The following is a 22166-nucleotide window of genomic DNA, read 5'->3' on the forward strand; positions in this document are numbered from 1 at the left end:
ATAGGCCAAGTGCAGGAAAATGGGATTCGCATGCCTTTCGTGGTGGTTATTGTCAGTGTAGACATGATGGGCTGAAGGGCCGTTTCTGCACTGTATGACTTTCTGACCTGTAATTCATCCTTGTTCCTCAGCTGTACAACAAGGTATTGTAAACTCCATTTGCTTGGTCCTTACAGTTTTACCCCTCCCTATCTCTGTAATCCCCGCCATCCCCACAAAACTAGAAAGAGTGCAGAAAAGATTTATTAGGATGCTACTGGGACTTGATGGATTGAGTTATAAGGAGAGTCTGGATAGACTGGGACTTTTTTCTTTGGCGCGTAGGAGGCTAAGGGGTGACATTATACAAGTCTATAAAATAATGAGGAGTGTGCACAAAATAGATAGTCAATATCTTTTCCAAAAGGTAGGGGAGTCTAAAACTAGAGGGCATAGGTTTAAGGTGAGAGTGGAGAGATACAAAAGTGTCCAGCGGGGCATTTTTTTCACACAGAGGGTGGTGAGTTCTGGAACAAGCTGCTAGAGGTAGTAATAGAGGCAGGTACACTTTTACCTTTTAAGAGACATTTAGACAGTTATAATGGGTATTGAGGGTTATGGGCCAAATGCGGGCAATTGGGATTAGTTTAGGAGTTATAAAAAAAAGAGCGGCATGGACAAGTTGGGCCAAAGGGCCTGTTTCCATGCTGTAAATCTTTATGACTCTAATCTCTGAGACATCTGCACTCATCTAATTCTGCCCTCTTGAGCATCCCCAATTTTAATCATTCTGCCTCGTGTCCATGCCTTCAGCTGCATGGCCCTATATTCTGTTTCCTTCCTAAACCTCTCTGCCTCCCTTTAAAACCAACCTCTTTGACCAAGCTTCTGACCATTTGGCCTAGTACTTCACTGCATGACTCTGAGGTCAGGATTTTTTGACCGAACTTTTCCCAAGACCGGGAATTCCCGCCCGCGGTCAACGGACCTTTGCATGATCCGTGTCCCGCCCGCTACCGTTCCCACGGATGGGAAAACTTCACCTCATTCTAATACTGCCCCATAATGCTCCTCTGAAGTGCCGTGGAATATTTCACAATGTTAAAGGTGCTGGATAAGATTACATTGCTGTTGTGGAAGAAACGGAAGTCTCTTTTCATATTTGTGGGGCAAGTCAAAATTAGTTAATGCTGTGTGAAGTGCATCGATTGACAAATTCATACATCAGCTTGCTAGTCACAACAGGACCACGCTTGAATCTTAGTAAAGGACAATAATCTGTATGTTAACCATAGCATTGGAGGTATAATTACAGCAGCGATTACTAATAAGGAGATGAAAAACCACATTCATTGTAAATTACAAAAGTAACGTGCTAAATAAGGAAGTATTGTTTTCCAACCTCCATTTGTGGAGAAATTAGTTTGGATTATACAAACTGCATCTATTTGCTCAACATTAAGGATCTTCCGTTATGTTGTTGAAGCTTGATTAATGCTTGGTTGCTACGATAGCTGTGTACATACACTACCGTTGATGACAAGCTGTAAATGTGCTACAGTTAGGTGTAGCTAGGTAACTGGACCTTGTTAATGTCAACCCAGGAGCTGCTATCAATTTGAGGAAAGCTTAAAACCGAAGAGGCACGCTATTTTTTTTGAAGAAATGGAAGTGAGGGAGAGATTCTTAAGTTGCATGGAGGCCTCTACCTGCAATATTGATTTCTGACCCGCGGGTCTCACACAGCTGACTGCACCCTGAAAGTAAACACGCTGGGCTTTGCTGAAAATGCTGGAAAATCTCAGCAGTTCATACAGCATCTGCGGGGAGAGAATAGAGCCAATGTTTCAAGTCTAGAGCTCTGATGAAGGGTCATCTAGCTTTGAAACGTTGGCTCTATTCTCTGTCACAGATGCTGTCAGACTTGCTGAGATTTTTCCAGCATTTTCTGTTTTTCTTTCAGATTCCAGCATCTGTAGTATTTTGCTTTTATTATGTGGGCTTTGCTGAGATTTACTTTTGCATCTCAACTGGTTGTGTGAGACTTACACGTCAGGTTTCTGTCCGCTTCCACAGTTCCCCTGCAATAGAAGGATAGCTTTAGGCATTGAGCCAGCCTTATTGAAATGGGAATTCCCGTCACCACTTTTGTGGCACTGTAATTTCATTTGTGTTGTTTCACTCATTCACTCTTTCTGAGTTCTTAAAGTTTATTTATCAGAATCACAAGTAGGTTTACATTCACACTGCAGTGAAGTTACTGTGAAACTCCAAGTCACCACACTCTGGCGCCTGTTCAGGTACACTAAGGAGCAATTTAGCATGGCCAATACACCTAACCAGCACATCTTTGGGAAGCAACTGGAGCACCCAGAGGAAACCCATGCAGACACAGGAAGGACGTGCAAACTCCGCACATACAGGAATCGAACCTGAGTTCCTGGTGCTGTGAGCCACCACTGTGCCACCTGTAATTGAGAAGGAGGTTCTGCAAGACAACGTTTTAATGATTTGCCGGAAATGCTAAAGGGATGGAAGACTCTCAAAAACTATTGTTAATAGATGGTCATCAGACCAGTTATTAAATGTTGCTTTTCACCTGTCCAGGAACTTTTCCAAGACCTTACTCCTAAGCTGGTGTAAGGTTTAAGCAACCAGCCATTATGCGTTTGTATCTTTTGTGTAAAATTTAGCATCAGCACTTTTTCTGCTTTCATCAGAGAATATTCTCAAACAAATTAACTTCCCAGTTAGTTTGATGGGATATATGTTGGGGCAGCACAGTGATTAACACTGTTCCTCCCAGTGCCAGGACCCGGGTTCAAATCTGGCCATGGGTGACTGTGTGGAATTTGCACGTTCTCCCCGTGTCTGCATAGGTTTCCTCCAGGTGCTCCAGTTTCCTCCCACAGTCCAAAGTTGTTGGTTAGGTTGATTGGCTATATTAAATTGCCCTTTAGTGCCCCAAGATGTGAAGGTTAGATGGATTAGCCTTGGAAAATATGTGGGGCAACGGGGATAGGGTGGGAGAGGGAGCCTGGGTAAGGTACTCTATCAGAGAGTTGGTGTTGGCTTGATAGGCTGAATGGGGCCTCCTTCTGCTCTGCAGGGATTCTATGATTCTATTCATCACCAGACCATGCTTATTATTCATAGGCTGTTGTTTTTGGCAACCCACATTAAACACTTCCAGATCAAAATCAGAACCTTTGTGGAATAAAGCTCCTTCAATTCTGTCTTAGCTTCCAAAGAACACCACATATTGTGAAGGTTTCCATTTCTCAAACCAGTTATCCTGAGAACCTCTCCAGTGAGGTTGTTAATGCTGTGGAATTTTAGTACCAAAGTTATATTGTCATTTGAGCTGCATGTGTGCCTCATTTCGACCAATGATTCACCACATATTTATGCAATTTACGATGGAAGTTGGAGCTGCAAACGCCTCAGTGGAAAATTCTAGCAAAATGGGTCAAAGATTCCCTGAGAGTGCACAGGCAGTGACACTCAAATTCTTGTTTTTAATTTACATTTATTCTACCAGAAGTAGAAAGACTGTTTTTGTGTGATTGCTCATTTACTGTATTGACATTATCTGTGCTGTAAAGTAGGAATTGCATGCTGTTGTTATAAATCAAAACATTGGGTGTTGTGATTCCTTTGGTAGAGAATGGAGCTGGAGACTAGTCTTTATGCACTTACAAACATCAATTTGCAGAGACACATATTACATATTTTATGATCCAACGACTACAGTTTTCAGCCTGGCCCTAAAGATAAAGTTTATTTATTAATGTCACAAGTAGGCTTACATTCACACTGCGATGAAGTTACTATGAAAATCCCCTAGTTGCCACACTCCAGCCCCTGTTCAGGTACATTGAGGGAGAATTTAGCATGGCCAATGCACCTGACCAGCATATCTTTTGGACTGTGGGAGCACCTGGAGGAAACACACAGCAACTGGGAGAATGTGCAGACTGCATAGAAAGTGATCCAAGCGGGGAATTGAACCCAGGTCCTGGTGCTGTGAGGCAGCAGTGCTAATCACTGTGCCACCGTGCTGCCCCTTATTGGTGCACGGGTGAATAGCAAGTACTCACTTTTTTTTGATTTGATTTATTATTGTCACATGTATTGGGATACAGTGAAATGTATTGTTTCTTGTGTGCAATACAAACGTACCATTCATTGAGCACATAGAGGAGAAGGAAAGGATATGATACAGAATATAGTGTTGCAGTTACAGATAGGGTGAAGAGAAAGATCAGCTTAATATATGGTAGGACCATTCAAAAGTCTGATGACAGCAAGGAAGAAGCTGTTCTTGAGTCGGTAGGTCCATGTTTTCAGACTTTTGTACCTTTTTCCTGACAGATGAAGGAGGAAGAGAGTATGCCTGAGGTGCATGGGGTTTTTGATTAAGCTGGCTGTTTTCCCGAGGCAGCGGGAAGTGTAGACGGAGTCAATGTATTCGCCCCCACTAATTTAATGAAGACACTATTCTCTTCATTTGCAATGAATCAGTACCTCAGTTAAAGTAATGAGGGAAAAAAACTTCACAATAATGTGGTTAATTGTCTCTTTCAAATATCAGCAGCCCCCCTTAGGGGAGGTGATGGCTTGGTGGTATTATCGCGAAGACTATTAATTCAGAAACTCAGCTAACATTCTGGGGACCCGGGTTCAAATCCTGCCACGGCAGATGGTGGAATTTGAACTCAATAAAAAATATCTGGAATTATAAATCAGCTGGTGCCCTTGAAACTATTGTCGATCCTTGTAAAAACCATGTGGTTCACTAATGTCCTTTAGGGAAGGAAATCTGTCAACCTTATCTGCTCTGGGCCACGTGTGACCCCAGAGCCACGAAATGTGGCTGACTCTCACTGCCCTCTGAAATGGCCCAGCAAGCCATTCAGTTGTATCAATCACTACTACAGCGTTTCAAGAACAAAGAACAATACAGCACAGGAACAGGCCCTATGGCCCTCCAAGCTTGCACCAATCGTGTGCTCCTAACTAGACCATCCGTTTGTATCCCTCTATTCCCAGTCTGTTCATGTGGCTATCTAGATAAGTCCTAAATGATCCTAGCGTGTCTGCCTCAGCTACCTTGCCTGGTCGTGCATTCCAGGCCCCCACCACCCTCTGGCTAAAAAAAACTCCCTTGTTTCGGACAAACCCCAAAAGCTAGTGGGCTTACTATCAAATAAACTTATTAGACTTTAACCTGGTGTTGTGAGGCTTCTTAGTCTGTTTACCCCAGTCCAACGGCAGCATCTCCACGTCATAAAAAATATCCCCCACATATCTGTATTGAACCTTGCCTCCCCCCTTACCTTGAACTTGTGACCCTTTGTGTTTGTCATTTCTGACCTGGGAAAAAACTTCCAACTGTTCACCCTATCTATGCCCTTCATAATTTTATAAACTTTCATAGGCTCACCACCACCTTCTCAGGTGCAATTTGGGGTGGGCAATAAATGTTGGCCAGCTAGCGACGCCGATATTCCATGAATTAATTTTTAAAAAGCCTTATGAGGGGAGAAAATTTGCTTCTGAAAATAAATATTTCATCATTTTTAAGAGACATGTAAAAAAAAATCTATTTTAATTTTAGGTTGAAGATTTCCAAGATCATTGTCGTGGGGGACCTGTCTGTCGGGAAAACATGTTTGATCAACCGGTAAGTACAATCCAAAAATGGATCTACACTTGCTAATGAAACCATTGGTGAAAATAACAAATGAGCTGGGACAGAGAGACAGCCTGAGTGTATCTTACAGCTTTTACAAACATGTTGCTATCTGAGATCACACGTATTTCACACCAATCTGTTCCTCCATCCTGCAGGTTCTGCAAGGACACCTTTGACAAGAATTACAAAGCGACGATTGGGGTGGATTTTGAGATGGAGCGGTTTGAAGTACTGGGAGTTCCCTTCAGTTTGCAGCTGTACGTATGGAGCTGGAATGAATATTGAGCCGTGTCTTATTTGATTGCTGCACAGTGGCCCACCACTCTTGGATTAAATAGCTTATCACAAGTATAAATGTTGGCCAAAAGTCTCCCGCCTCACCCACCATGGGAGTCGTAGTGGGTGAGACAGAAAATTCGGTGGACCATCCAAAGGTCTGCTGAGTTTGGGTGGGAATTTACGGTCTCAGGACCTGCGTGCCCAGAGAATTCTGTCCGTTATGTCAGGGGGATGTAGATGGACTGGTGATGGGCTGGCACAGGGATACAGTGGTTAGCGCTGCTGCCTCACAATGCCAGGTTCGATTCCCGAGTTGGATCACTGACTAAATGAAGTTTGCATGTTCTCCCCATGTTTGCATGGGTCTCCTCTGGGTGCTCTGGTTTCCTCTCACAGTCCAAAGATGTGCAATTAGGTGGATTGGCCATGCTAAATCACCCCTTAGTGTCAAGGGGACTAGCTAGGATAAATGCATGGGGCTATGTGGATAGGGGCCTGGGTGGGATTGTGGTCAATGCAGACCCAATGGAACAAATGGCCTCCTGCACTGTATGATTCTTTGATGCTATGGTGGACTAGGACTCAGCCATGGCAGATGAAGTTCAATGCAAAGAAGTGTTAAATGATACACTTCAGAAGGAAGAATGAGGTGAGGCAATATAAAGTAAATGGGTCAATTTCAAAAGGCTGTAGAAACAGAGACACAAAGAGATGAACATACACAGGTCTTTGAAGATGACAGGATAGATTTATAAGGATCATAAAAAGGTATAGGGGATTTTTGACTTTGTAAATGGGAGGCATTGTACAAAAGCAAGGAAGCTTTTCCGACCATCATAAATTACTATTACGTCTCAGTTAGAGTGTGTGCGATTCTGGGCACCATAATTTAGAAAGGATGTCAAGGAGTTGGAGAGGATGCAGAGAAGGTTCACTAGAATAGCAGTCAGGATGAGAGGCTTCAGTTATGTGGAGAGACTAGAGAAGCTGTGATACTTCTCCTTCAGGCATAGAAGATTAAGGGGACATTTCATAAAGGTGCCCAAAATTATGATAGGCTTTGATAGAGCACCATCTTTACTAGCAAGAGGATCAGTAACTAGAGGACATAGATTTAAAGCAAGTGGTAGAAGAACCAAAGATTTCTTCTTTGTTAACACAGCAAGTTAACAGAGCATGGTGGAATCGTGGTTAGCACTGCTGCCTCACAGTGCCAGAGACCAGGGTTCAATTCCCGGCTTGGGTCTCTGTCTATGTGGAGTTTGCTAATTCTCCCTGTGTCTGTGTGGGTTTCCTCCGGGCGCTCCGCTTTCCTCCCACAGTCCAAAGATGTGCGGGTTAGGTTGATTGGCCAGGGTAAATTGCCCCTTAGAGTTCCAGGATGTGTATGTTAGAGAGATTAGCAGGGTAAATATGTGAGGTTTCGGGGATAGGGCTTGGGTGGGATTATTGTTGGTGCAGACTCAATGGGCCAAATAGCCTCCTTCTGCACTTTAGGGTTTCTATGATTCAAGGGGTCAGTAATACACCCCAGTCTCTGCAGGGCTGAATGGACACAGAAGGCCTCAACGACACCTGGGTTTCTATGAAGTTGTTACGATCTGGACTGTGCTGCTTGAAAGAGTGGTGGAATTCAGTAATGTTTGAAAAGGAAAAGAAATTGTACCTCTGTGAAGGAGGAGCAGGGGAATAGGTCTATTTGGATAGCTCTTTCAAAAAGCAAGCCCCATCACAATAGGCTGAATGGCCTCCTGTGTATTCTATGATTCTATGAGACACGCAGTCTGAATGCTCATAGGTAGATCGTTGATCTGAGAGGGCTTGAGTTAAAATCCAGGTTCCGATGCCCTCTCTAGATAGATTCTGCCAGTAACATCAACTGGTGTGCTCTGTAGTGACAAAACCCTGAACAGAAGGCGTTCATAGCTCAAACTGATCAGAGCTAGCAGTGACCTGGGGGGAAGGTTACAGCCCTCACTGTGTTGCCTTCAGGACTGAATGAAGCGTGTGATCGGGAAGGCAGAGAAGCTAAGATTGTTTTCGCCACGTCATACTTTCATCTCAAATCTGTCAGGAACAAACAACGTTCAGGGTTCAGTCGAAACAAAGCAGTTGGCCTTTGGAGTTGTGTAGTATAATTGCTTGTGTAAACCATACCCTGCCTGAATGGAAGTTCACCCAGACCTGCTGTATCCTTGTGCTCAGTTGCTTGGGTAACATCATGTTAAGAACAGACTTTTGTGCTCACTGAACTGGAAGGTCAACAGTTTGGCCCTAGCCTTTGCAAGTTAGCCTACCTCAGCCAGAGCAATGTCAGGTGGGTGCTGTAATTTTGCAAAGTGCCTAGAATTAGAGAAAGGAAAAAGTGGCCAGAATCCCCAATTCAGATTGATACTTCCATGTCAATCAAGTAAAATAAACTAAATTACATGAACTGAAGTACAACTTGAGCGTTACTCCGTGATCCAAATTGTTCAATGATTGTGAATCAGTGTTAGTGACCCCTGATCAGCATCTAGTGATCCTGATTGGTATTTATTGACCCATAATCAACCTATCGTGACCACTAATATTCAGTGACTATACATGAGTATTTGCTAATCCCAGTGACCTCCGAGCAACACATAATGACCTCTAATTGGCATTCATTGATCTCTGATTGGTACTCTGTGACCACAGGTCAGAGTTCAGTGATTTGCCCGTGGCAACTCTGCTGGAAGTGCTTTGTGAGGACATCATGAAGACAGAATTAAGTTCAACTGTGATGTGCCTGAGAATGACATTCTGCCAAAACTATATGTATATGGGACACTTGACTGATGGATCTGAGAGTACTGACATCTGTTGTATGGAACTGAGTTCCAACAAAGGAAAAACAATACATTTTAAAAAAAAGAAGGATTCTTTAATATGAAACCATGAAATAAGTGGGTAGGTCTGAGTTGCAATACCATACACAAATGTAAATAAAGTTTCAATATTTGATATAAAATAAGTCACTTGCCCAGTCCTTCACAGGAGGTCTTGTGGCGCAGTGAGTAGCGTCCTTACCTCTGAGCCTGAAGCTCTGCATTTGAGTTCCAGGACTCGATGGCCAGGGAAGGTGCATTCATAACGTGGCCAAACAGGTTGAGCGTCAACCTACAAATTCTTCCAAACACGCCAGTGGCAGGCAGTGAGAGACTCCTGGTCAGCCATACTTGATGCGGTGTGGTACCCCTCAAGCTGTAAGCCTCTCTGCACAATCTCCTGCACCAACAACACCAACAAGGGGATCGGGAGATCGGGGCTGTGTTGGGGGGGGTGTCGAGGCTGACCCAAACAGCCAAGTGATCAGGGCCATGGGGGGTTGGGGGGCGTGGGGTCGCACGGCCAGTGATGTGGGGATCATAGGGCTGGTCAGCGATTGGGAGACCAGCTGCTCAGGGCTACTGTTCTTGCGCCAATATCAGCACTGACAGATCAGCGCGTGCGCAGTGACCCCGTCATTGCTATGCTGCCAGCTTTCCAGCAGGAATGGGCCCAGCCCACTGATTATTTCTGTAAATTATGCTGTGGCACTCTGCAGTGCCAGAGTATGGGAGATACATTTTGAAACTCCTGCTGAAGAAAACAGCGGGATTTACTCATTTTTATACAAATTCAACACTTGGAATTTTTTTGGGAGAATCGCCCACTCTGAGTCTAGTGTTACCTCTTGTTTGAGGGCTTATTACTTCCTCTGAGCTGCAACTTTGCCCCTTTCTTGAGGTTTTAATTTCCTCCTTTGAGGTCTTGCACTGCTTTGGATCCACTTTCTTTAAAAGAAATGCCCGCTATCTGGATCTTCTGCTATTTTCCTGTCCCTTGTCGTCTGTTCATTCTTATGGTTGTTGCATTAAATGTTGCCCAATTTTAAATGCATTATTCCTTTAAGATTGTGTAGTAATTATTTTCTGTGATTGCTTAGATATAATTGGCTTCCCCTTTTGCAGGTGTCTTTTACGACTGTCTGCGTAGAGTTTGCACATTTCTCACCATGTCTGCGTGGGTTTCCTCCAGGTGTTACTATTTTATCCCGCAGTCCAAAGATGTGCGGGGTAGGTGGATTGGCCATGCTAAATTGTCCCTGAGTGTCAGGGGGATTAGCAGGGTAAATACACGGGGTTATTGGAATAGAGCACGAGTGAGATTGTTGTTGGTGCAAGCTCGATGGGCCTAATGGCTTCATGTTGCACTGTAGGGATTCTATAATCCTGTGAGTATCATCCAGTATGCAGTGTGACCAGGAGAGAAGCACCTGATACAGCAATGAGAGCCAGATATGCAGCCAATCAACACACCCCTAATAAATAAATAACACTGTGATTTGACCTATGTTAACACTGTAATAATGATTGTAATAATACTGTAATAATAATGTTGTGTACCTTTTCCTTAACCATATTGAGTGTCAAATAGGAGTCACTTTCCAAACTCCTCTTTCTGCCAACTAATGCTTTTCCAAGTATTTTTATGAAGACACTTTGAGACCCCCCAGGTGCAGAGAACATTTTGTTTATTTGTGAGTAAGTTTTCATCAGAGATGTCTTGTTCATTACTGAAGAAAGATGGAGCCACAGTTCGATGTAGGATTAGGGAGTTGGGGCTAGTGTCAGGCATGTGGGCTGTGGGCCTGGGCAGAAGCCTAAACCTGACTGTTAAAGACTTGACAGAAATATTAACCTGGGAGCACTGCAGTGCAACCCAAGCTCCTTGAGGTAATCTACCGGCTGTGGGCTCTGGGAGGAGAGGCTTAGTTGACGGACTGTAATTAAGTTAATTTATTTATTAGTCACAAGTGGGCTTACGTTAACACTGCAATGAAGTTACAGTGAAAATCCCCTAGTCGCCACACTCTGGCACCTATTCGGATACTCTGAAGGATAACTTAGCATGGCCAATGCACCTGACCTGCGCATTTTCCAGATTGTGGGAGGAAACCGGAGCACCCAGAGAAAACCCACGCAGACACGGGGAGAACATGCCAACTCCACACAGGCAGTGACCCAAGCCAGGAATCGAACCCAGATTCCTGGTGCTTTGAGTCAACAGCACTAACCAATGTGTCGCCCCTCTACAACTTGAAGACAGAACTGCAACACTGCAATTTGATTGCTGGTACTCCCATTGAACAGGCCTTTGCCAGGAACAGAGAATCACTTACTAATGTAGAGCAGCTCTGAGGCAGGGGCTGAGGATGTTAGGGAGAGATGGTCCAGAAGACATGAAGGTGGGTCGATGCAGACTGAATGGGCCAAATGGTCTCCTTCTGCACTGTAGGGATTCTGTGGAGTTAAGGTTCAGATCTGCCTTGATCTATCTGAATGGTGGTACAGGCTCGAAGGGATAAGTAGACTATTCCTGTTCCAGCATTTCTAGAGTGTATAATTGTTGGAAAAGCTACACCAGCACTGAGTAATACACCATTTACTTTTTATCTGTAAGCAACTGAGGAGCAGAAGATACAAGAGATACAGATCACAAGAAGAAAAGGAGAAGAGAGGCACTTGGGAAAGAAAAAGATAGAGGGAAAGCCAAATAGAAAAAAGAATGGATGAAATTAATAATTACCAGTTGAGAGAGAGCTAGATAACCGATTACATGAAGGAACAAATGAAAAAGATGTGAGACTCACAGCAGGACAATTTATCACCAATTAGGGATTAAGATTTTATGAAGAAACTCTGAGATACAAATGAATTGTACAATATAAATTTTACTAATTCTGTGCATATTTTCCAACAGGTGGGACACGGCAGGACAGGAGAGATTCAAATGTATTGCATCGACATATTACAGAGGAGCACAAGGTACAAGTTTCATTTTTCAGCAGCATCAATAGTAATGCTGTTTAATTGGCCAGCCCATAATGTAACTTCAGAGCTGTTTACCGAGGGAATGCAGGTTTGTTGCCTATTCAAAGAACAAATAAAAGTACCGCACGGTAACAGGCCTTTCGGCCCTCCAAACCTGTGCAGATCATGATGTCATAATTAAACTAAAAATAACTTCTGCCCTTACTCAGTCCTTATCCCTCTATTCCCTCTCTATTCATGTACACATCCGGACAAAGTGCCTGCTTCCACTACCTCCTCTGACCAGGACAGTCCCCTGCATATCCCCCTTAAACTTTCCCCCCTCACCTTGAACCTTTGCCACCTTGTAACTGATACTTCCATCCTGGGAAAAAGCCCCTGATTATTCCCCCGTCCATGCCTTTCATAATTTTGTAGACCTCGATCAAGTCTTCCATTAGCCTCCAATGAGAACAATCCTAGTTTATTCAACCTCTCCTCATAGCCAATGCCCTCGAGACCAGAGAACATCCTGGCGAACCTTCCTTGCACGTGGGAGGATTGGGGGTGAGGAAGTAGGGTGAGCACTGGGGTGGGTAGTGGGGGTGGGAGGATTGGGGGGGTGCGAATGGGGTGGGGGATACCAAGTCATGTGCTGCGGAATCCCTTTCAGAAATTCCCAAGTAAGTTTGGTACGACAATGGCTCAGAAGTGCAAACCGTCTCAGTGCAATTGCTTTGCACTGGGAACCATCCTGAAATGCACTTAAATTTCAAACATTGGGTGGTTTCAACTGGGCTACACTAATAGTTACCCAGCAAAAGAACTATGGTAATTACTGCAGATACCCATACTGGCACCCTCCCCCTCCACGAACACCTGCACAAGGGACCCCACTTCACCCCATGACCGCCCAGGGGAGCTACCCCAACCCACCCCTCCTTCCTTCCCTTTGCCAGTGCTGCCTTCAGACCCAAGGCCTCAGGAATATGCTGCACTATTAAATCAGAAGGTCAGGGAAGACCTATAATTTCAACGGTTGAAGAGTAATGTACAAGTGGAGCTGGGGAGTAATGAGACAGTCTTCCTACAAGATTCAAGAGATTGATCTCTCTCCATACCTAGATCACACCCCTAGTCAAGCAGGAGAAAAGCAATTCCCCTCATTTCCATCTTAAAAGGAAGACCTCTTATTTTTAAACCATATTCCCTAGTTTAACCCTCCCCGACAAGAGGAAGCATCTTCCGGGTGTCCACCCCAGCAAGTCCCCTCGGGATCTTACATATTTCATTAAGATCACCTCTCATCCTTCTAAATTCCAATGCTAAAGGCCTGTTCAACCTTTCTCCATAACGTGGGCATCATCGCTGCCTCACAGCGCCAGGGAACTGGGTTCAATTCCAGCCCTGGGTGACTGTCAGTGTGGAGTTTGCACATTCTCCCCATGTCTACATGGGTTTCTTCCGGGTGCTCCGGTTTCCTCACACAGGTGGATTTGCCGTTCTAAATTGTCCCTTAATGTCAGGGGGATTTACAGGGTAAATCTATGGTTTAAAATTTTGAGTTTACTTATTAGTGTCACAAGTAGGCTTACATTGAGCACTGTAGATTTATCAATTGGATTGCTTTTTTTCCAGCCCCCATAGATTTTTGATATTTAGTTGAATTTATTTTGCTAATCACTCCTTTTGCTGTTCTGGAAAATACTAATTGTAATGTGATCTTTTTCAGCAATAATAATTGTATTTGATGTCAATGACATAGCATCGTTGGATCATGCAGAGTAAGTAACAAATTGATTTTGCTTTACCTATCATTTCATAAGCTTTCAAAACAACCCATGCTATTGCTTTGAAAAATGTCAGCCTATTTCCCTTTCGCATTTGGGTTGTTGGACTTGTGATAATCACAACTCTGGCGTGCTTATTTTAATGGTATTAATAGAATCATAACATCCCTGCAGTGCAGGAGAGGCCATTCAGCCCATCGAGCCTGCGCCGACTGGCCGACAGAGCATTTTACCCAGGATGTCTGCCCCGCCCTATCCCTGTAATCCCACATCTTTGGACTGTGGGAGGAAACCGGAGCACCCAGAGGAAATCCACGCAGACAAGGAGAAAATGTGCAACTCTACACAGTGACCCAAGCCGCCAATCGAACCCAGGACCCTGGCACTGTGAGGCAGCAGTGCTAACCACTGTGCCACCATGCCACCCCAGGGGTTGGGCCTGGGGTAAGATGTCCTTTCGCAGAGTCAGTGTAGACTCAATGAACCAATGGCCTCCTTTTGCACTGTAAGGATTCTATAGTTCTGTGATGACAAATCAAACTAGTTTTCAGATGAAAAGCTCAAATTCAGCAGTGGAGTATTGTTATTTATGACTCTAAGTGTTGTCACCTTTATCCTTTTAATAGTTGTCCCTCTGTTCCTTTTTTCCCTCAGACAATGGTTAAAAGATGCCCTTAAGGAAAATGATCCTACCTCGGTACTGTTGTTCTTAGTTGGGACCAAGAAAGACCTTAGTGTAAGTAGCAACTGCTTCTCGTTTGCAGAGAATTCATTAAAATAGAGATTTTTCCAGTGTTCCAAAGCTTACATTTTAAAAGTTAGAACTTCATATACTTGAAGAACACAGGAACAGGAATAAACCATTCCGCTCCTATCTACCACTTATTTGGGCCATGGCTGACCTGCTTAAGCTTCATTAACCCCTTTCCTTGTTAACCTTGTCTAGCAAACATCTATCAGTGTCAATCTTCAAAATTTTTTTGATTTAATTGATTGTTGTCACATGTATTAGTATATAGTGAAAAGCATTGTTTTTTTGCATATTGTACAGACAAAGCATACCGTTCATAGAGAAGGAAACGAGAGTGCAGAATATAGTGTTACAGTCATAGCTAGGGTGTAGAGAAAGATCAACTTAATATAAGGTAGGTCTATTCAAAAGCCTGATGGCCGCAGGGAAGAGTTTCAATGAACACAGCCACCTTTGGGGAAAAAAATTCCACATCTTCACTGTACCCATGTGTCATTGTTCCTTCTCGTCTTTGATATTCCATTACTGTTACTACTTTACATTTATGATTTTTGGTCTTCTCATCCTGCCTTGCTTATCCAAAGTAGCATTTAAGGTTTGGCTAGCATTTTCCCAATCTGCCCACCAGGAGACATTTCTACAAGAAACAATGGTCACATCCACATGATGTTAGCAGCCTGGCAGTCGCTTCCCACAGATTTCAACCATATTACTTGGGAAGCCGCAAAGAAGTACACTAAAGGAAGCGGACATTTAGAATTCGCCAGGACTCCCAGTTGGTCTGACGACTCGATAGGTCTTATTTCAGCTAGAGAAATAAGATTGATCTTCCCTTTGATACTATGGGCCTGATTTGCACTGTCACAGGGCCTGAACTAGCCGGAAATGCTGACCACATGGAGATAAGGATATCAGGCAGGACTTTCCAGTCATGTTCGCCCCGAAACTGGAAAATCCTGCCATGGTCCACCCCTCGCCCGCTACAATTCCTGTGGCAGGAGGAATAGAAAAATTTGCCCAAGTGTCATTAAAAGGCACCCCATTCCCACCCCTCCATGGAGAGGACCACCCCCAAAAGTATCAGGATGACTCCTCCAATATGGAAATATTGGGGGTCTCTCTTTCCACAGCCCCCTCCCCTCACCGCACCCCCCCAACCAACACAACCACTGTGGCAATATCTTGGACACTTTTCCACTTCACTGCCATCATCCCCTGACTGCCATTGAACCCCTCCTCCCCTCATCCCACCCTCCCCCCTCCTTCTCAGGCATCGCCACTTAGCCCCGCCTTAAGCATCAGGGCTGCCCAGAGGACCCTGGCACAGTTTGGACCACTACCAGGGGGTAATGCCAAGGCACTGCCCGAGCTTATCCCTCTCCCCTGGGGGCTACACACACCTTGCCCCCTCTCCCCCCAGTGGGATCCCCTCAGCCGAGAGTGGGTGAACAAATCAGCTGCCAGTCTGCCAGGAGAGTGGGAGGGGAACTTGCCTGTGAATAATTAATGAGGCTCCAAGTGCAGAATTCAGGGCAGGGTCTCAGCATTTGGGCCAGCAAACCTGTTCCCACACTTAGTGTGAAAGTGGGGAATTCCGCCCTATGTCTCAACTTGGCTGAAAGCCCTGCAGCAGAATCTGTCTCATGTTTTGGACGCAATATTTACACAATGTGTTGTTCCTTGTCCTTTACAGACAGTCGCCCAGTACAACCTGATAGAGAAAGATGCCCTCAAAATTGCCAAGGAAATACAAGCAGAATATTGGGCAGTGTCATCTCTAACAGGTGAGGAAGAAGTGAGTTGAGTTTAGTTTCAAGGTGATAAGAGCAGCAGATGTGCAATCTATAACATCTGATATTGTCAATTTCTTTATAAAATGAAAGTTAAGAAATTGTACTATTGGAGGAGCGAATATTTCCGATGTGGTGGGGTCATTTAAATCTGTGTGATGTTATAAGTGGGTAAGTTTGGATCTTCCGCACGTTATTCATCTTTCCCAATCCTTCCCAATCTCACCTAGCGTTAATGGGATAGCACAGTGGTTAGCACTGCTGCCTCACAGTGTCAGGGATCCGGATTGGTTGTATTAAATTTCCCCTTAGTGTCCCAAGATGTGTAGGTTAAAGGGATTAGTGGGGTAAGTGCATGGGGATGGGGGAAAGAGTGGTGGGCCTGAGAAATATGAGTCGTGCAGATTTGATGGGCTGAATGGCCTCCTTCAGCACTGTAAGGATTCTATGAATTCTTCTTTCAAAGGAAATAAAAATTAAGAAAGATGTGATTGATTCGATGTCTGCCTTTTCTACCCTGTCAACAAAATGACTATCACCCTCAGTGACCTTAACCTTATTTTCATGTTTGTTTTAAAAAGGGATTGTGACCGTTTTAAGTTCCAAGTTATTATTGTGGGATTGAATCTATCTCACGTACTAACCAGATGCTGTGTATAAGCTTCTCTCCCTCATGGAAGCAGAAATACTTAGCTGAGTCTGGCAGCATCTTTTGATTTGATTTGATTTATTATTACCACATATTAGTAAACAGGAAAAAATATTGTTTCTTGCATGCTATACAGACAAAGCAGACTGTACATAGGGAAGAAAAGGAGAGAGTGCAGAATGTAATGTTACAGTCATAGCTAGGGTGTAGAGAAAGATTGACTTAATGCGAGGTATGTGCATTCAAAAGTCTGATGGCAGCAGGGAAGAAGCTCTTCTTGAATCGGTCGATACGTGATCTCAGACTTCTGTATCCTTTTCTGACAGAAGAAGGTGGAAGAGAGAATATCTGGGTGTAGAGGATTTTGGTACAGACAACACTTAAACTGTAGTCAACTTGGGTACAAACAACACTTAACCCCAGAGTACTCAACTTCCAAGCTTTAATAACTTGTGCGCAAGTGAGAACACGAGGCAAGCAAAGTATTGCCAGATGTTCTGTTGATTCATAGAGAAAATCTAGCAGTTATAGTTAATTACAGCAACTACAAAATGAGCAATTTTTCTAATCCTTCATTTGTATACATATCCACCAGTCATAGCATAGCTTTTTGCCCTTTCTCACCCAATAGAAATTTGTTTCCTGCCAATCTTTCATTAATGTATATCCCCATATCTTGTTATTTGGTGATTATCATGGTAACTTGTTCTTTGTTTTTATCCTGTGTCCTAGTCTTGGAATGTGGTGTTTATGCGGTGTGGGGTCCTTAATTATGTTGGCTTTTTCTGATTTGCATAATGGACTGAGCTACATTCGTGACCCTTTGTAGTTTCTTGCGGTCTTGGGCAGAGCAGGAGCCATACCAAACTGTGACACAACCAGAAAGAATGCTTGCAATGGTAATCTGTGGAGAGAGTAGCACAGTTGATGTCTCAAGTTCACTGTGACTCTTCTTTGGAATCCCACCCCTGTCGGAACCAGGACATGCCCTGTTTTATATTCTAACATTTCACCATGATAGGGTTAATATTGAAATGAGAATGAGGGAGGTCATACCAAGAATCGTAGATGTGCACCTGGCAGGGTTGATCGCGTGTGCATGTGTGCTTTTGTGTGACGTTTGAGTGTACTGGGCAAATATTCATATACCTAGATGTAGTACTACCTTGGTGACAAACTTGAACCAGTTTACAAATCCTAGCAAGGTCTCTTCCAATCTCTTCCAGTCCCAATTCCCAGCTCACATCTTCAAGTAATGTTTATTTTCTGCCTCCTCTTGCTCCATCATCAATGACAGGGCCTCCCATCTAATGGTTCCCCTACTGGGGAATTCTCTTCCTAAACATCCATCTTGTTGCATTTCTCCGAGGCTCAAAATGCCTTTTTAAAACCTCTGTCTTTGAGCAGTGTTCCATCATCTGGCCCAAACTTTTGCTCAATTCCTATTTAGTGTACAAATTCAGCCCCCTCGCCTACCATTCCTCCATCATGCCTTTGGATGTTTTCCTACCATATTTGCTGAACATCTGTTCAGGGAGTCTCCCAACCAGCCAGTGTAACTTTGGTGGACACCGTGGATAAACCCTGTAAATGAGAATCCGCTGAGGAATTTTCTGACGATTATGTAACTTGTTGTCAAGACTAAGAAAACATGTTACCTCTGAACGATTCCACTAGATGGTGCTCTTGAACTACTTAAATTGTAAATATTCCGGCTGGAAAATTCCAATGAGCCCAATATTTAAACAAAAACCTAAAGCAAACAGTTCATTTTATCAGTATCTGTATTATTAGCCTGTCCTTCCTGAAATGAGTTGAATGCAACATTAATGGATTTCCACACAAAAATCCAACATTTTCCTGAAGGAATCACTTGCCATTTTGTGAATTTTACAAAATAAGAACTGTGTTTCCTACTTTTAAGTAACTTTCTCTCTACTCCTCCTTAGTGTGTTTGTATTTCGAGTGTAACTAATGGCAGGAGTGTATTGTAAGAGGCACTTTAGATATCATTGTATTGCAGACAGCTATACTGTTGGGAGCTTTTCATTTTCTGTTTTTTGCATGGGTCTCCCTGGCCCACACTTTCCAATAAATGACCAATATCTAGAAATCTGCCACTGGAACTCATGAACTCTACGTTAGGAGTTGGAATCACAAAATAGATACAGAAGAGGCCATTCAGCCCATTGGGTTTGCAACAACTGTCTGACAGAGTATGTTACCTAGGTACTCTCCCTTGCCCTATCCCCATAACCCTACATATTCCAACAGCTAATCCATCTAACCTACACATCTTTGGACACTATGGGGCAATTTAGCTTGGCCAATCCAACTAACCGGCGCATCCTTGACTGTGGGAGGAAACCCACACAGACACGGGGAGAATGTATAAACTCCACATAGACCAGAATTGAACCTGAGTCCCTGGAGATGTGAAGCAGCAGTGCAAACCACTGTGCTACTGACACGGGTGCTGTCAATGATGTCCTTAGGGCTTGCCTTCTCCTCTTGGCAATACCTGTCTATAATGGGGTTCCCAAAACTCAATGGCATTGACATGTTGGCATATTTCTTGTGCTGCAAGATAGTTACATGTTAATATGATAAACTGTGCCAGTGGAAAATGCTGCAGTTCTTCAATTGAAAACTAAAACATGCTTTTTCATTGAAATTAGGAGAGAATGTAAAGGAGTTCTTCTTCAGAGTTGCATCATTGACCTTCGAAGCCAATGTCTTGGCGGAGCTAGAGAAGACTGGCCCCAGGAAGATTGGGGATGTTGTGCGTAAGTACAGGATTAATTCAATACAATATCGCTCATTTTCAGTAGTAACCATTCAGCTCACAGTAGTTGTAAATAGCAACAAGAATGAAAAAGGAAATTCCTTTAACTATGTGGAGAAACTGATTAAATATCTATTTTAAAAGATGTGATTGCTCCCCACACAGTGAGTTCTTCATCTTGGCTGTGTTGTCAGATGTGAAGCAGGAATGGCAAAGTGAACAGAGAAGGCTCCATGGACTCCCTGACAGATACTGTTGTTCAGCAGTGATAGGTGATCCCTAACTACCCTGTCAACTGGCAAAATGGAAAAGTGTGTTCATCCAGAAGGAACTCTTCCAGTGTAGACAATAAAAATAGAACTAAACTTACCCCAACTTATAAATCAAAGAAAAGGTTTAATAATGACACTTCATTACTCTAAACTTGAGGCCTCACCCTGGGCCATTCCAAGCAATTTAACAATTATCAACAGGTTCTTATTTATACTGAGTCAGCTGGTCAGCTGACCGTCATATCATCGTGTCATTGGTTACATGGTTTACTGGGTCAGCTGACTCTTACAGCTTGTTTCCATTGGTCACATTACAACAGATCCAATGTTATCACCAATTACATTCTGAGTGTACTAACAGTGGGGAGAGGGAAAAAGGAAAAAACCTCTAGCATGGGACAGTTGCACAGTGGTTAGCGCTGTTGCCTCACAGCACAGGGACCCGGGTTTGATTCTCGCCCTGGGAGATTGTGTGAAGTTTGCATGTTCTCCCCATATCTGCGTAGGTTTCTCCAGTTGCTCCCACACTCCAAAGATGTGCAGGTTAGGTGGATTGGTCAAACGCTAAAATTGCCCCTTAGAGTCTAAAGATATGTAGGTTAGGTAGATTGGCCATGGTAAATGCGCAAGGCTACAGTGATCGAGTGGAGAGGAGGGCCAGGGTGGAATGCTCTTTCAGAGAGTCCTGCTGCCTTGATGGGCCGAATGGCCTCCTTTTTCACTGTAGGGATTCTATAATGCTATTTAAAATATCAATCTAAGGTGAGTGTGCAGCTAAGGGTCATTTTCAATGTTTAACCTGGCAATAACTTAGATCGCACTCCCATTCTAGAAACACATGTATTTTTTATTTCAAAAAATCTGCCTGGTTCTAGAGGCTCTGTCAGGCTCTGTCAGCAAAGAGATGGAAGTGAAAATAAACCTCAATGTGACCACTTATTTTAGTTGAGATACACAACATGTAGTTAGCATGCAGCGAATACCCATTGCCCACCCGTCATTACAATGTCATGAGGCTTGTGGCAAAGGCCTCATTTATTGATATTTGGTCTCAAATTGGCACTGCTAAGTGGCTAGCTTCCAGGAAAAGGTGTAAAATTGTCCGGCTGCAGTTAAACTGGGTTGTGGGGAGATGGTGGGCAGTGTGGGGCAGGCTTGATGGGTTGTGTATGTTTCACCCATTAGTACTTTGATTGTAAGTCCTGCGCATGAAGTAGGAATCCAGTTTACAAATTACAAATGACATCCCAAATCAGAATTCCAGCTAAGATGATAGTAGCCAAAATGCTTGGGTAAATCTAAGAACCCAATGACATCCTCAAGCCTCATGGGATCACTTAAAATAGACCTCGGTGTCACAGGGTGAATGGAGAAAATCTGGGCAAGATACAGGGAGGGTGAGTTCAGCAATTTATCAAAATTCTTAAAACTATAATCTGAATACCATGCCTCCGAACTGATTTTTGTTATAATAAAGCATAAAAAGCAAAAATGTACAATCTTATCATTTTATTTTTACAAATACTTTCTTTCTCTGTAGGCATCAGCAACAATGATAAAAACCGGTTCAGGAATGCAAAGAAGTCCAAACTTCACTGCTGTCAGTGACCACCGCACTGCCACCCTAGAGAGATTACCTGTTGCACTACATTCATTTTTAACCAAAGATTTCTCACGCCAGCAAAGTGTCAGCAGCCGCTCACTGATCACCTTTGGAAGCAACGCCAAAAGATGAAAAGGAAATGCCAGCCAGGCGAATGCCCAGCAAGAAACCCTGCCCACTTGAGGTCATCTCACGTGTGTCAATCGCGGATCACTTTCCAATTACCAACTGGAAAAATGTAGCATTCCCTTGAGACCAACTGGGTTGAGCTCTGTTAGAAGCAGGAAGAAAACCATTGTTGGCAATGGTCCGTGTCTCACACCACTGACTTGCTTCAAGCTAAGAAATCTCCACCCTATAGCAAAATTAAAGACCAAAGTTCTGAAATAGAAGCTGCAAGGCTAGTGTACATTTCAATCGAATTCCCTGGTTTGATACAAAAATAGACAAAAACCAGGCAGAGAGAATCGCACGTTCTTTAGTGAGCTTATTCAATTTAATGCCCATTTGCTATAATGGAGGTCAAATTGGATGGGTTTCCTTGTGTGTTATTCCCCACTTGTTTTTCCTTGTATTTGTCTGGATAATCCAAGTGAAAATATGGCCAATTTTTCACACTTAAGACTTGACATGGTTGCAAATAGCGTCACAAATCAACGATATTCCCAATCCTGTGACTGAACCAAAGTTTTTGTGATGCTTGTGTATAGTTCAGTGCTAATGTGAGGAACTGCAGAGTTTTAGCATTAATGTA

At 43.5% G+C, this 22166-nt stretch overlaps 1 protein-coding gene across 3 annotated transcripts in view; it reads left to right on the top strand.

Moving 5' to 3' along the window:
• Nucleotides 1-21598, top strand: part of LOC145357226 (ras-related protein Rab-34-like) — a 43773-nt gene extending 22175 nt beyond the window's left edge. For all 3 annotated transcript variants that reach the window (XM_080210381.1, XM_080210382.1, XM_080210383.1), the window contains 8 exons: nucleotides 5600-5665; nucleotides 5833-5934; nucleotides 11723-11787; nucleotides 13505-13556; nucleotides 14217-14298; nucleotides 16007-16097; nucleotides 19431-19538; nucleotides 21350-21598. In XM_080210381.1, coding sequence (XP_080066507.1) covers nucleotides 5600-5665; nucleotides 5833-5934; nucleotides 11723-11787; nucleotides 13505-13556; nucleotides 14217-14298; nucleotides 16007-16097; nucleotides 19431-19538; nucleotides 21350-21417 — 634 coding nt within the window. In that variant the 3' untranslated portion in view covers nucleotides 21418-21598. The remainder of the gene's footprint in view (nucleotides 1-5599; nucleotides 5666-5832; nucleotides 5935-11722; nucleotides 11788-13504; nucleotides 13557-14216; nucleotides 14299-16006; nucleotides 16098-19430; nucleotides 19539-21349) is intronic.
• Nucleotides 21599-22166: the final 568 nt, after the last annotated feature.

This window comes from Carcharhinus amblyrhynchos, chromosome 23 (assembly GCF_965287045.1).
Source record: "Carcharhinus amblyrhynchos chromosome 23, sCarAmb.v2.hapA, whole genome shotgun sequence".
NCBI lineage: Eukaryota > Metazoa > Chordata > Chondrichthyes > Carcharhiniformes > Carcharhinidae > Carcharhinus > Carcharhinus amblyrhynchos.